General features: G+C 37.1%; 3 protein-coding genes across 3 annotated transcripts in view; 2 read left to right on the top strand and 1 right to left on the bottom strand.

The window, feature by feature from the left end:
• The window catches only part of PGBD2 (piggyBac transposable element derived 2), a 149,897-nt gene that overhangs the window by 84,564 nt on the left and 50,582 nt on the right, over nt 1–14,751 (bottom strand). The window contains exon 4 of the transcript XR_006342714.1: nt 3,207–3,354. The gene's annotated coding sequence lies outside the window, so the exon portion shown is untranslated. The remainder of the gene's footprint in view (nt 1–3,206; nt 3,355–14,751) is intronic.
• On the top strand, nt 3,261–5,614 carry LOC122700023 (M-phase phosphoprotein 6-like). The gene is made up of 2 exons (XM_043912546.1): nt 3,261–3,302; nt 4,740–5,614. The coding sequence occupies exons 1-2, from the start codon at nt 3,276–3,278 to the stop codon at nt 5,196–5,198; spliced, it is 486 nt and encodes a 161-aa protein (XP_043768481.1). The 5' UTR covers nt 3,261–3,275; the 3' UTR covers nt 5,199–5,614.
• Nucleotides 6,861–8,219, top strand: LOC122700021 (olfactory receptor 2T2-like). The gene has a single exon (XM_043912543.1). The coding sequence runs from the start codon at nt 7,196–7,198 to the stop codon at nt 8,141–8,143; it is 948 nt and encodes a 315-aa protein (XP_043768478.1). The 5' UTR covers nt 6,861–7,195; the 3' UTR covers nt 8,144–8,219.

Raw genomic sequence — 14,751 nt, 5'->3', positions numbered from 1 at the left:
CACTGATCTATATTTCTGTCTTTGTGCCAGTACCATACTGTCTTGATGACTGTAGCTTCGTAGTATAGTCTGAAGTCAGGCAGGTTGATTCTTCCAGTTCCATTCTTCTTTCTCAAGATTCATGCTTAGTCTTCTTTAGAGTCCAACACTCACCTCTACAAGACTACTGGAAAAGCCATAGCTTTGACTTTATGAACATTTGTTGGCAAAGTGATGTCTCAGCTTTTTAATATGCTATCCAGGTTGGTCATAGTTTTTATTCTAAGGAGCAAGCATCTTTTAATTTCATGACTGCAGTCACCATATACAGTGATTTTGGAGCCCCCAAAAATAGTCTGTCACTTTTTCCATTGTTTCCCATCTATTTGCCATGAAGTGATGGGACCAGATGCTATGATCTTAGTTTTCTGAATGCTGAGTTTTAAGCCAACTTTTTCACTCTCCTCTTTCACTTTCATCAAGAGGCTGTTTAGTTCTTCTTCACTTTCTGCCATAAGGGTGATGTCATCTGCACATCTGAGGTTATTGTTCTTTCCCCCAGCAATCTTGTTTCTAGCTTGTGCTTCATCCAGCCTAGTATTTCACATGATGTACTCTGCATATAATTGAAATAAGCACGGTGACAATATACAACCTTAATGTACTCCTTTCCCAATTTTGAACCAGTCAGTTGTTTCATGTCTGGTTCTAACTGTTGCTTCTTGACCTGCATACAGGTTTTTCAGGAGGCAATTGGAAATAAAAACAAAAATAAACAAATGAGACTTAGTTAAACTTAAAACAGCAAAAGAAACTATAAATAAGATTAAAAGACCACATTCAGAATGGGAGAAAATAATTGCCAATGAGGAAACTGACCAAGGATTGGTCTCCAAAATATAGAAGCAACTCATACAGAATCAACTCGATACCAGATAAACAAGCAGCCCAGTCAAAAAATGGAGAAAAGATTTAGACATTTCTCAAAAAATACAGAAAGCCAATAAACACATGAAAAAATACTCTCAACATTACTCATTATTAGAGAAATGAAAATCAAAACTATAACGAGGTATTACCTCACATCAATCAGGTTGGCCATCATCAAAAAACTACAAACAATAAATGGTGGAGAGGATGTGGAGAAAGGGAAACCTCTTGCACTGTTGGTAGGAATGTAAATTACATACATAAAATATTACTCAGCCATAAAAAGGAAGAAATTTGAATCAGTTGTAGTGAAGGGGATGAACCCAGAGCCTGTTACACAGAGTGAAGTAAGTCAGAAAGAGAAAAATAAATATCATATATTAATGCATTCATCTGGAATCTAGGAAAAGGTATTGATGAACCTTTTTACAGAGAAGAAATGGAGATGCAGATGTAGAAAGCGGACTTTGGACAATGCAGAGGAAGGAGAAGCTAAGAGAAATTGAGAAAAGAGCATTGACATATATACATTATCATGTGTAAAATAGATAACTAGCTAGAAGCTGCTATACAACACAGAGAGCCAAGTCTGGCACTCTTCAATGACCTAGAGTGGTGGAATGGTGATGGTAGGAAGGCTCATTTGAGAAAGGTTCATGAAAGGACACATATACAATTATTATTAATTCACATTGATGCCTGGCAACATTTACACAATAGTGTAAAGCAATTTTCTTTCCCTCTAAAAAAACCCCACCCACCCAACACCTGTCAGTTAAACTCTCCTCTCTCAAAATGCAGCCTCCTCTTCCATGTTAACTAAGCCACAAAGTTTTCAATCTGATTTTATTATGCCTCAGTATATGAACTGGGGTGACATTTTTTGTTAACTTCCACACATCAAAATCATCCATTACAGTTAATTCAGGTAAAATCAATATTAGCTATTTTGTGATATACTTGACTTCCAAAAATTCATCTCAATAGAAATAAAGACCAAGTGGGATATACTGTTCATAAGCCTTATTTCATTTAACACTTAGGACAACTCTATGAGAAAGGTCTATTGTTATTGCCAGCTTAAGGATGAGGAAACATACGGGAGGGAGACGATGTAAACTGCCCAGGTCACAAAGGTAGAAAAACGTGAATTAGGGTTTAAATCTCACCTTTCTGTTTAACCAACATCCTGATGAGCAGAAGCCTGAGGGTGACTTTGTTCCCAGAAGAATTTGGCTCTGCCCCCTGGTACCTGATCTAATTATCTACCAGGGCTGGACTGAGATAACATACTCCGTAGTTCATAGTGTCTCTCGTGACCACAGGGCTATTTAATACCACAGAGGTATTTAATCTCTCCTTTGTGGGCTACCAGAGAGACACTGGAGCTTGACGTTGTGAGCCTGAAGTACTGGCTTCACCAAGATCTTCTGTTATAAGACTTTACACATAAAGAGCCTAATGTCTGGCTTGATGAGCTGCACAGTACAAGGCAAGATACAGTAGAATCAAGAATCCGTAGGAGGTAACAAGGATGACCACACACATGATAACAAGTCAACCCACAATGGAGAAAGAAGTCATTGTCTTCAGCTTATGTGAAGAGACCCAAGATGAGAAATAATTTGTGATGCTCTATATGAGGTAATACCTTCGAAGTGCTTCAAGAGAAACTTGAAGCAAAACCCTCCTGGAGAGTTGAGTAGCTGCATGAGAATTCAGTGAATGGTCAGACCCTGTGTCGGATAGTTTCATAGAACACTTCTATTTACATGTACGTAGATTATAATGGCACTAAACTTATCAGCTACTAGTTAGTTAGTAACTAGTCAGTTTAAAGAAAATAGCTAAAATCTTTGTGTTTTAATCATAGATGAAATCCTTGTTTCCCAGAGATATTGTTTAACACTTCCTTGTATTCTAGGCTTTGGAATGAAATTCTAGCCAAGCCAAGTATTTTTTTTTAAGTAACTTATTATTTGATTCACATGACAATTATTTAAAATATTGGTTGCAGATTTACAGATTCAACAATGTACACCCAAATTCATGCTTGAATTTGTAAATTCAAGATATAATCATGAAGGCCTCTTATGTATGAGGCCAGAGCTACATAGTATCCTCTCCCCAGCTGCTCTTCTGTGAGGTAAACTCAGTTCATTTCCTTATCTCAAAACAATGGTATCACGTAGCAAAATCACCTTTTCAACCTTCAGGCTTAGAAATATGTGTGTGAAAGCCATATCCAGAGTTGGAAAACTCATAGTGTCCATTATGACTTTGCACAGGCCACCTACCTTCAATCCAAAGCCAGCTCCACTCCACTCCTTGTTGAGCGGCCATAGGACATCAGTTGTGCACAGAGGATGGAGGCTGAGAAGCTGAAGACAGAGGCCAACTTGGTTTTTGGAAAATCAGTGGGCAGTGCCAACAGGTAAAGAGTACCTTGGGAGTAGAACGTTAAAGTCAGAAGTAGGGACATGTGATAGAGCAGTTTACATCACATGATACTCTGCTAGAAACTCTGGTCTCTATCTCTGCTTTTTCTACTCTCTCTCTATATATAGGTGCTTTTCACACTTCTGTGTATCTTTTTATTCAATTGCCCCATAAACTTCACTTGAGTTCCTGCTATCTGCCAGGTACTTTACTGAGGAAACAGTAGTAAACAAATTCTTTGCCCTACAAAAACCCCATATTTTCATGCGGGAAACAAAACAGTAGACAAACATGCAAATAATATTAAGATTTCAGATGGTGACAATGAATATGAAGGAATAAAGGAAGCAAGTGATATGCTTTCAATAGAATGGTCAGGCAGACACGGCATGGAAATGATGGGCAGGAGAGGGTGAAGGAAGGGGCACGCCTTCCATCACAAGCCATTACTTGTCATTCTGTGATGCCATCATATCTCTCCACTTCTGAGATTTCTCCCTTATCCCACCTTCTCTTCTTCTTCTTCTTCTTTTTTTTTTTTGGAACCTGATGTCCAGTTGCTGTTGTGTCTAACTCTTTGCAGTCCCACGGACTTTAGCTTTCAAGTCTCCTCTGTCCATAGAATTTTCCAGGTAAAAACACTGGAGTGGGGTGCTATTTCCTACTCCAGGGGATCTTCCTGACCCAGGGATCAAATCTGATCCCCTCATGTCTCTTGCATTGGCAGGCAGATTCTTTACCACTAGTGATACCATTTATTTTTAATTGGAGGATAATTGCTTTACAGTATTGTGTTGGTTTCTGCCATATAACAATGTGAATCAGCCATAAATATACATATGTCTCCTTCCTCTTAATCCCACCCCTCTTCCCATCCCACCTCTCCACCACATTCTCCTCTTAACACCTTTCTACATAACTAGGCAGTAATAGGAATCTAAGTTATTTATTTTTACTCACTGAATAATTGTTGTGCTTCTGATAATACCAAGACAACTGAAATAATTTTTTTATTTATATTTTAAGGCAAATGAGCTAAAATACTTTTTACACTAACAAAAATAACTTATACATGTGATTTCTGTTTGTGCTATTTATTTACTGCTTATTGCTCATTTTTCTAACAAAAGTTGGATTTTCCTCTCCAAGGTCAAACAGGAAGAACATAAAAAACAAAAACCTTCAAAATTATGTCAAAATTAAAACTATGCTATAGTTTAGAATTTGTAGGGAAAAAATCTTTGTCAAATGCTATAGTCTTTAAGTGTCATTCATTTTCCAAAATAGTAGTTCACTAATCAATGAGACTAGGGAGCTCTAATAAGTGTAATTGAAAAAAAAGTTCAGTGTCAAACCATAGAACTTCTGTATTAAAAAACTAAAGAGATTAGTTGTCCAAGAACTTGCTGCGCATGAAGTTCATGCAAAGGGGACTGGACTCAGAAACCAAGAAACAACTAGAAGAGGAAGAAAAGAAAATCATTAGTGAAGAGCACTGGTACTTGGATTTGCCTGAGCTGAAAGAGAAAGAGAGTTTCATTATAGAAGAGCAGAGTTTCTTGTTGTGTGAAGATCTTCTCTATGGAAGAATGTCATTCAGAGGATTTAATCCTGAGGTTGAGAAATTAATGCTTCAGATGAACGCTAAGAACAAAGCAGAAGAAGTTGGAGAGCAAACAGTGGAGCTCGATGTGTCAGATGAAGAAATGGCTAGAAGATATGAGACCTTGGTGGGGACAATTGGGAAAAAGTTTGCCAAGAAAAGAGACCGTGCCATTTACGAAGAAGATGAAAATGGAGACATAAAACCAATTAAAGCAAAGAAGATGTTCTTAAAGCCCCAAGATTAAAGTGGAGGCCTTAGGATATGGCTCAGGGATGAGAGCATATTTTGGAACTCACTCTGTCAGTTCCTCTGTAGTTATTAGGGCCGTAATGTTTATTTATAAAGAAACGTATACTTTTGGAAACATGCTGTTTTTGAACAGACGTGTGATGGATGTTATACATCCTTTGCTTAGCAGTGTTCATCAAGAGTGGACTTTTAACCCTTGGTCTTCAAATGTACATAGGTATGTGGTAGCTTCCTAAAGAATATTTTATCTCAGATTTTTTTTCTAATATAACTCTCCAGTCACTAACCTTGAATTGAACTCATGAAAACTAATACCAGTGTTAAAATTGCCCTTATGTTTATAAACATGTCAAGTCAGTTCATACATATATTCTGGAATCATGTCATGAGAATTTATTATATGTTAATTCATCAAGAACAAACTTGCCTGTTCAGGCTAAGAATTTTCATGCTACAAAGTCAATGTCAGTGTGTGGAATTATGTTTTTTGTTGTTGTTTAAGCCTTTAATTAATTTTTAGACATTGTTCTATAATACCTGTTTTCATAAAAACAAACAAACAAAAAAAACTAAAGAGACTTATTTATTAATGTAAGAATTTCCAATCTTTAATATGCTAATAAGTGCTTCCTAGGGGGAGATACAGTATACAAAGTTTCACCAACCTATTTCATAAAATGTCTTACAGAGTGCTGTTTGGAAAATTTGTGTTCAATGTAATTCCTACAGTTATGTTATTCCAAAGTGATCAGATAAAAAGCTGACAAATGAAACTCTAATACCATATTTATGGGATAGCTAAAGATGAATAATCATAATTTTACCTACATTTGCTACCATGTAAATATAATATCCATAATATTGAGTTAAACAATTCTACTCATTTCATGATTATTTTCTAGTAGTAGGATGTATAATTGTAGTGAGTTAAAAATGGTGATGATGTATGGCAAAAACTACTACAATATTGTAAAGTAATTAGCCTCCAATAAATTAAATTTTTTAAAAATGGTGATGAGCCATACTTTAAAAAAAAACAAAGTAAAAAAAAGAATAAGAAATTGCTGTTAAAGGTCTATGAACACATTTTTTCCCTATTTTATATTAATACAGTTCTTAGCCATAACTCTTTCTCTACTTTTTTCTGTGCCTTATCCTCATCGATAATGAGATGGCACGAATGCCAATAACAAAGAGATAAAGCTAATATTTTAGATTAAATAATACAGAAAGCTATGAAAGCACTTGCTCAAATGGGTATATACTATTGTATGAGAAAATTAATATGACAGGGAAATCATGAAAAAGCAATGCCAGTATCCCTCTAAACAGTTTGCATTACCTAAGCATCATAAGTATTATGAAAGCCAGTGTAAGTCAATCTCAAGGATTCTAGAAGAATCTCAATGACTAGAGCTATAAAACTTCCTCCCCATGACAGATTAGGTCATCTGCTTAGTGATCTATGAGTCCTTTAAGGACAAATCTAGACTTAGGTCAGTGTATATGCAGTAAATCAGCAGAGATACCAGACCCCATCAGTTGTGCATTACAAACCACTTTGGAAGATGTCTGGATATTCTCTGTATATCACACCACCAAGTTGTATGGGAATTTTCATACTGTATGAAAATCTCACTTGCAATCCTTGTGGAATTATAGCAACAATGTGCCAAACAATGCTAAACAATATGACCAAAAGATACAGTCTTCATTTATGTTGTCTATCCTGTCAGATGGCTTGCTAGATAGTATTTTTAAACAGCAATAGAGGCCAAACCATTAATCTTTCTGGCATTTAAATACATTCAGTTCAGTTCAGTTCAGTCGCTCAGTCGTGTCCGACTCTTTGCGAGCCCACTTGAATTCACTTCATAAATACTTGATTTTCAGGAAAAGATAAAAGTCAGTGGTGTATTTACATGAGAAGAGCAGTCTCATTGTCGGTGTTTTTCTCTTCTGATCCTCCAGATGAAACCAGTCAACTAAGACATGCAGCAAGGAAACGAATCCTCCTTTACTGATTTCATTCTCCTGGGCCTCTTCTCAGACTCCAGGCATCCTGGCCTCCTTATAGCCATCATCCTCTTCATTCTTGTGGTAGCCATCACTGGAAACTCAGTCTTGGCCCTACTGATCTGGGGTGATGCCCACCTCCACACTCCCATGTACTTCCTGCTCAGCCAGCTCTCCCTCATGGACCTCACCTTAATCTCCATCACTGTCCCCAAGATGGTCACTGATTTCTTCTCTGGACCGAGTTTCATCTCTCGCATTGGCTGTGTAGCCCAACTCTTTCTTTACCTGATGCTAGGAGTGGCTGAGTGTGTTCTCCTGACACTCATGGCCTTTGACCGCTATCTGGCCATCTGCAGCCCTCTCAGATACCCAGTCATCATGACCCCCAGAGTCTGTTTGCAAATGGCCATTGGTTCATGGGTTGGGGGTATGCTCATCTCCCTTATGCACACAATTTATACCATGAATTTCTCTACTTGTGACTCCAGGGAGGTTCACCATTTCTTCTGTGAGGTTATGGACCTTCTGAAGCTCTCTTGTGAGGATACCTCAACCTACGAGAAGGTGGTGTTGGCATTTGGCATTGTTTTCCTCCTCATACCTTTTGGACTCATCTTGACCTCCTACATCCTCATCTTTCTCACTGTCCTCCATATGAACTCCCCTGAGGGCAGACACAAAGCTCTGGCCACCTGCTCTTCCCACCTCAGTGTAGTGAGCCTCTACTTCGGTCCAGCTATGACCATCTACATGACCCCCGGTTCCTTTCTCTCTGCAGATGTGGACCAGTGTCTCTTTGTGTTTGATGTTATTATCACCCCCACGCTCAACCCTCTTATCTACAGCCTGAGGAACAAGGAGGTACTGGGGGCTCTGAGGAAGGTTCTATGGAGAAAGCTGATGTTTATAGTGAAAAGATGATGTCACTTTTTTTTTTTTTTTTAAGAACTCATATTCTCTATTGTTCCCCATTTAATGCTGGTGCTATTAGGCAAAATTTAACTCTGGATTTCAGTTTTCAACAATATTAAAGAAATGACACTTTTTCTTTCAGATTTCAAATAATGTGAACCATACTACAATGGCAACAGGGGAATTCCTATTTAACAGTGTTACACTACTTGACTGATCATAACATAAATATCCAATTTTCCCAGAGCTCACAAATCAAATTCTTAAGGAAACTGACTTAGGCATATATATTCAACAAGCTTTACAAGATTCAAGATAACCTGGTAAATAACATGGTCCTAGTGTACCTTTTCTAGCTGCTTTGATGGCTCAGATGGTAGAGAATCTGTCTGCAAAGCAGGAGACTCAGGTTTAACCCCTGGGTTGGGAAAATCCCCTGGAGAAAGCAATGACTACCCACTCTAGGATACTTGCTTGAAAAACACCATGGACAGAGGAGCCTGGCAGGCTACAGTTCATGGGGTTGCAAAAAGTTAGACATGACTGAGAAACTAACCATGCACACACAACATAGCTTTTCAATCACGTCCTACACTTACCATCAATACACTCTAATTTGCACCATATTGGTATATTCAGGTTTGCACTTTTCAGATGATTTCATGAGTTCTCAATTTTATCATTCAGTTCAGTCCCTCAGTCATATCCAACTCTTTGCAACTCCATGGACTCAAGCACTCCAGGCTTCCCTGTCCATCACCTACTCCTGAAGCTTGCTCAAACTCATGTCCATCGAGTCAGTGAAGCCATCCAACCATCTCATCCTCTATCATCCCCTTCTCCTCCTGCCTTCAATCTTTCACAGCATCAGGGTCTTTTCTAAGTCAGTTCTTCGCCTCAGGTGGCCAAAGTACTGGAGCTTCAGCTTCAGCATCAGTCCCTCCAATGAATATAAAGGACTGATTTCATTTAGGATTGACTGGTTTGATCTTGCAGTCCAAGGGACTCTCAAGAGTCTTCTCCAACACCACAGTTCAAAAACATCAATTCTTGGGCGCTCAGCTTTCTTTATGGTCCAACTCTAATATCCATACATGACTAATGGAAAAACCATAGCTTTGATTGTACGGACCTTTGTCAGTAATGTCTCTGCTTTTTAATATGCTGTCTAGGTTTTTCATAGTTTTTCTTCCAAGGAGCTCTGTCACTGTTTTCATTGTCTCCCCATCTATTTGCCATGAAGTGATGGGACCAGATGCCATGATCTTTGTTTTTTGAATGTTGAGTTTTAAGCCAGCTTTTTCACTATCCTTTTTCACTTTCATCAAGAGGTTCTTCAGTTCATCTTTGCTTTCTGCCATAAGGGTGGTGTCATGTGTATATCTGAGGTTATTGATATTTCTCCCTGCAATCTTTATTCCAGCTTCATCCAGTCCAGGATTTCACATGATGTACTCTGCATCATGTAAGGCTTACCACACTGAGGTGGGAAGAGTGATTGGCCAGAGCTTTGTTTCTTCCCTCAGGGGAATTCATATGGAGGACAGTAAAATAAGTTAAATAAGCAAGGTGACATGATACAGCCTTGACATACTCCTTTCCCAATTTGGAATGAGCCCATTGTTCCATGTCCAGTTCGAACTGTTGCTTACTGGCCTCCATACACATTTCTCAGGAGGCAGGTAAGTTGGTCTGGTATTCCCATCTCTAGAAGAATTTTCCACTGTTTGTTGTGAGCCACACAAAGACTTTAGTACAGTCAATGAAGCAGAAGTGGATATAGCAGGATCACTCTGATGGACTGTGAATGTGCACAGCTCTGATTTATAACACATCTGAAGGCAGTGACACCGTCTCTTGTGCAAAGGAAACTTCTAATTATGCCCAATGCATGCATTTAACACTGTTGCCTGTGCAATGTTCTAAAATATATACTCAGCAATTCTTTTAATCTGCACATCATTCCTGTGTTGTGGCTATGTTTTAGTCCAACTTTAAAAAGAAAAGAAGAGAGACATCAAAGGACAATTCCTCTAGACCAAGGATATCAGGTAGATGTAGTCATTTGGCATGCACTTCAAACCCTGGTACTGATCTTTTAGAGGTTATATTTTTAAATTGTTCCACAGTACTGTTTCTATTTATAGAGTTTATAAATCTTACCAAGTGTTTGCCAAACAGAAGATATTCCACTATTTAAAACAAACCACTTCTTGCAAGCTGTTTCTTAACAATCTCCCCCATCATGATCTTGTGTCTCTCCTTGTGCAGCATCAAGTAGTACTAGGAATTAACTTAATAATAGGTTTAAACTTTGCACAGTCTAGGGTGACTTCTGGGAAACTGGCAAAAATCATATTTTTCAGATTCTTCCCTAAATACTGGTGCTATGGTTAGTCATTCTGTTCTAGTTAAGCTGACTTAAGAGATGCTTGAATTGGGAGGATTCATAGGCAAATGGGAAAATTCCATATGTGAGAAGGAAAAGGTGAACACAGACCATATTCAATTATGAAAATGCTTTTTTAAACTCAGATTATCAAGGCCTCTACTATCCATCTCAAAGGAATCTTTTTTATTTTCCATGAGGCCTCATAAGACTGAGTGAAAATAATGACTTTTCAAAATATAAAATCATAATACTTCTGTTGAAGCTGTGTCTGCAAAGGACCTCAAGGTGATGTTTGAATTAGTTCTTAAAAAGAAATACACATGATACATGTGAAATAGAGAGTTAATGGGAAGTTGCTGCATAATACATGAGCCCAGTCTGGCATTCTGTGATCACCTAGAATGTGAGATTGGAGGAGTGGAGGTAGGGGTTATATATACATATATATATATGTATATATACATATATATATATAATTACTTTGTCAACAAAGATCCATCTAGTCAAGGCTATGGTTTTTCCAGTAGTCATGTATGGATGTGAGAGTTGGACTATAAAGAAAGCTGACTGCCGAAGAATTGATGCTTTTGAACTGTGGTGTTGGAGAAGACTCTTAAGAGTTCCTTGGACTGCAAGGAGATCCAACCAGTCCATCCTAAAGGAGATCAGTCCTGGGTGTTCATTGGAAGGACTGATGTTGAAGCTGAAATTCCAATACTTTGGCCACCTGATGCGAAGAGCTGACTCATCTGAAAAGACCCTGATGCTGGGAAAGATTGAGGGCAGGAGGAGAAGGTGACGACAGAGGATGAGATGGCTGTATGGCATCGCCGACTCAATGGACATGGGTTTAGGTAGAAACCAGCAGTTGGTGATGGACAGGGAGGCCTGGCGTGCTGCAGTTCATGGGGTTGCAAAGAGGTGGACACAACTGAGCGACTGAACTGGAACTGGATATATATATGTACATGTATACATACATATAAGAAGAAAGAAAGAAAAGATGGAGATCTCAAATTAATAAAACATAATGAAAGAGAAAAAATAATAACAAATATCTCCAAAATACAAAAAAAAATCTATAAGAGAATGCTATGAACATTTGCCAACAAATTGCACAACCTAGAACAAATGGACATGCTTCTAGAAAGTTTCTAGACATATACAGCTGACCAAAACTGAGTCAAGAAAAAACTAGATAATTGAAACAAATCCATCACTAGACATACAATAAAATCTGCAGTTTTTAAAACAAAAACAAAAACAAAAAAAACTCCCTGCAAACAGACGTCCAGGACTGAATGGTTTCACTGGGGAATTCTATCAAACATACAAAGAAAAACTTATACCAATACTTTTCAAACTCTTCCAAAATACTGAATGAAAAGGAACATTCCCAAAGTCATTCTAAGAGACCACAATCACTGTGATTCCAAAACCAGACAAATACACTCCCCAAAATATATACATAGGCCAATATCTTTGATGAATATAAATGCAAGGATTCTGAAGAAAACATTAGCAAACTGAGTCCAACAGCACATAAAAAGAACCATATGCTATGATCAAATTGGATTCATCCCAGGGTCAGAAGGATGATTCAACACATGCAAATCAATCAATGTGATACACCACATGAAACACCACAGAAACATATGATCATCTAAACAGATGCAGAAAAATCATTAGATAAAATTCGACATCTATTCATGATAAAAACTCTTACCAAAGTGGGAATAGAGGGAACATAGCACAATAAAAAGCTCTGCATGACAAACTCACAGCCAGCATAATACTCATCAATGAAAAGCTGAAACCATTCCTGCTAAAATCTGAAATAAGACAAGATGCTCACTCTCACCACTTCAGTTCAACATAGTATTGGAAGTCCTAATGATAGCAATCACACAAAATATACCTATATTGGAAGAAAAGAGGTAGAATTGCCATTATATGCAGATTACAAGATACTCCATATAGAATACCCTATAGACTACATACGAACACTATTAAAAAAGGATAGGCAAACTCAGCAAGGTAGCAGGATACAAGATTAACATACAGAACTCTGTTGCATATCTTCACACTAATGATGAAATATCACAAAGAGAAAGTAAAAAAAAAACTTTTAAAATCACATCAAAAAATTAAATGAAATACCTAGGAATAAACCTGACCAAGGAGGTGAAAGACTCTATGCTGAGAACTATTAAACACTGATAAAGGAAATTAAAGGTAATTTAAATAAATGGAAATATATTCCATGCTTTTGGATTGAAAGAATTCATATTGTTAAAATGTCCATAATACTCAAAGCATTCTACAATTTAATGTGATCTAGAAGGCACAGTGGTAAAGAATCTGCTTGCCAATGCAGAAGATGCAAGAGACGTGGGTTTGATCCTTGTGTCAGGAAGATCCCATAGTGTAGGAAATGGAAACCCAATCCAGTATACATGCCTGGAAAATTACATGGGTAGAGGAGCCTGGTGGGCTACCACTTATGAGACCATAGAGTTGGATTAGGACATGACTGAGCACACATGCAACACACTATCAAATTATCCATGACATTTTCACAGAACTAGAGCAAGTAATCCTAAAATTTATATAAAACCACAAAAGATCCAGAATTGTCAAAGCCATTCTGAGGGAAAAGAATAAAGCTGGAGGAGTAACTTTTCCACACTTCAGACAATACTACAAAGAGATAGTAATCAAAAAAGCATGGTATTGGCAAAACAGACACATAGATCAGTGGAACAGAATAGCAAGCCCAGGAGTAAACACTCACACTTACAGTTATTCATTTTTTGGCCAAGGATGCAAGAATATACAATGAAGAAAAGACAGTGCATCAAGCAATGAGTGTTGGGAAAGCTGGGCAGCACAGGTAAATCAACAAAGTTTGAAAGTTCCTTCACACCATACACAAAAATAAGCTCAAAATGATGCAAAGACTTAAAAATAAGGCATGCCACCATAAAACTCCTAGAATATAACATAGGGAAAACATTCTCTAACATAAATTGTAGCAATAATTTCTTAAGTCAATCTCCCAAGGCAAAAGAAACAAAAGCAAAAATAAAAGGAACCTAATCAAATCTAAAAGCTTTTGCACAGCAAAGGAAACCACATATAAAATGAAAGATAATCTATGAGCTAGGAGGAAATATTTGCATATGATGCAGCTGACATGGGTTTAATTTCCAAAATATACAAACAACTATTACAATTCAATATCAAATAAACAAACAATCCAATTGAAAAATGGGCAGAAAACTGAAGCAAAGAGAATATTTCTTCAAAGAAGACATACATATGGCCAAAAAAAACCACACATGAAAAGGAGCTCAAAGTTACTAATTATTAGAGAAATGCAAATCAAAACTACAATGCAGTATCAAATCACACCAGTTAGCCTGGCCATCATCAAAAAGTCTACAAATGATAAATGCTGGAGAAGGTGTGAAGAAAAGGGAATGCTCCTAGACTATTGGTGGGAATGTAAATTTGTACATCCACTATAGAGAACACTATGAAAATTCCTTAAAAACTAAAGATAGAATTATCATATGATTCAATAATCCCACCCCTGAGCATACATTTGGAAAACACAAAAGCTCTAATTTGAAACATACATGCACACCAATGTTCATTGCAGCACAATTTACAACAGCCACAACATAAAACAACTTAAATTTGCATTGATAGATGAATGGATAAAGAAGATACAGTACATATATACAAGGGAATATTACTCAGCCATTAAAAATTAAATATTGACATTTGCAGCAACATGGATTGATCTAGAGATTATCATACTAAGTGATGTAATTCAGACATAGAAAGACAGATATCATATGATATCGCTTATATGTGAAATCTAAAAAACAATGATACAAATGAACTTATTTACAAAATAGAAACAGACTCACAGCCATAGAAAACAAACAAACAGTTATCAAAGGAGAAGAAGAAAGACAGATAAATTAAAAGCTTGGGATTAACAGATAAATACTACTGTATACTAAATAAATAAACAACAAGATCCTACTGTATAGCCCAGAAAACAATATTTAATATCTTATAATAACCTATAATGGAAAAGAATATGAGAAAGAATATATATAATAATCACTTTGCTGCATACCAGAAAATAAAACAACACTGGAAATCAACTATACTTGAATAAAAAATTTAAATTGGAGAAAGATTTCCCCAG

Source organism: Cervus elaphus, chromosome 9 (genome assembly GCF_910594005.1).
Source record: "Cervus elaphus chromosome 9, mCerEla1.1, whole genome shotgun sequence".
NCBI lineage: Eukaryota > Metazoa > Chordata > Mammalia > Artiodactyla > Cervidae > Cervus > Cervus elaphus.
Note: the sequence above shows the minus strand (reverse complement) of the source record. Positions and strands in the feature narration are given on the sequence as shown.

Bases quoted from the DNA above. Each gene is read 5' to 3' on its own strand.
- LOC122700023 (XM_043912546.1), top strand. From the start codon at position 3,276: ATGGAGGCTGAGAAGCTGAAGACAGAG. The intron at 3,303-4,739 runs GCCAACTTGGTT...TAAAGAGATTAG, and splicing joins CTGAGAAGCTGAAGACAGAG to TTGTCCAAGAACTTGCTGCG.
- LOC122700021 (XM_043912543.1), top strand. From the start codon at position 7,196: ATGCAGCAAGGAAACGAATCCTCCTTTACTGATTTCATTCTCCTGGGC.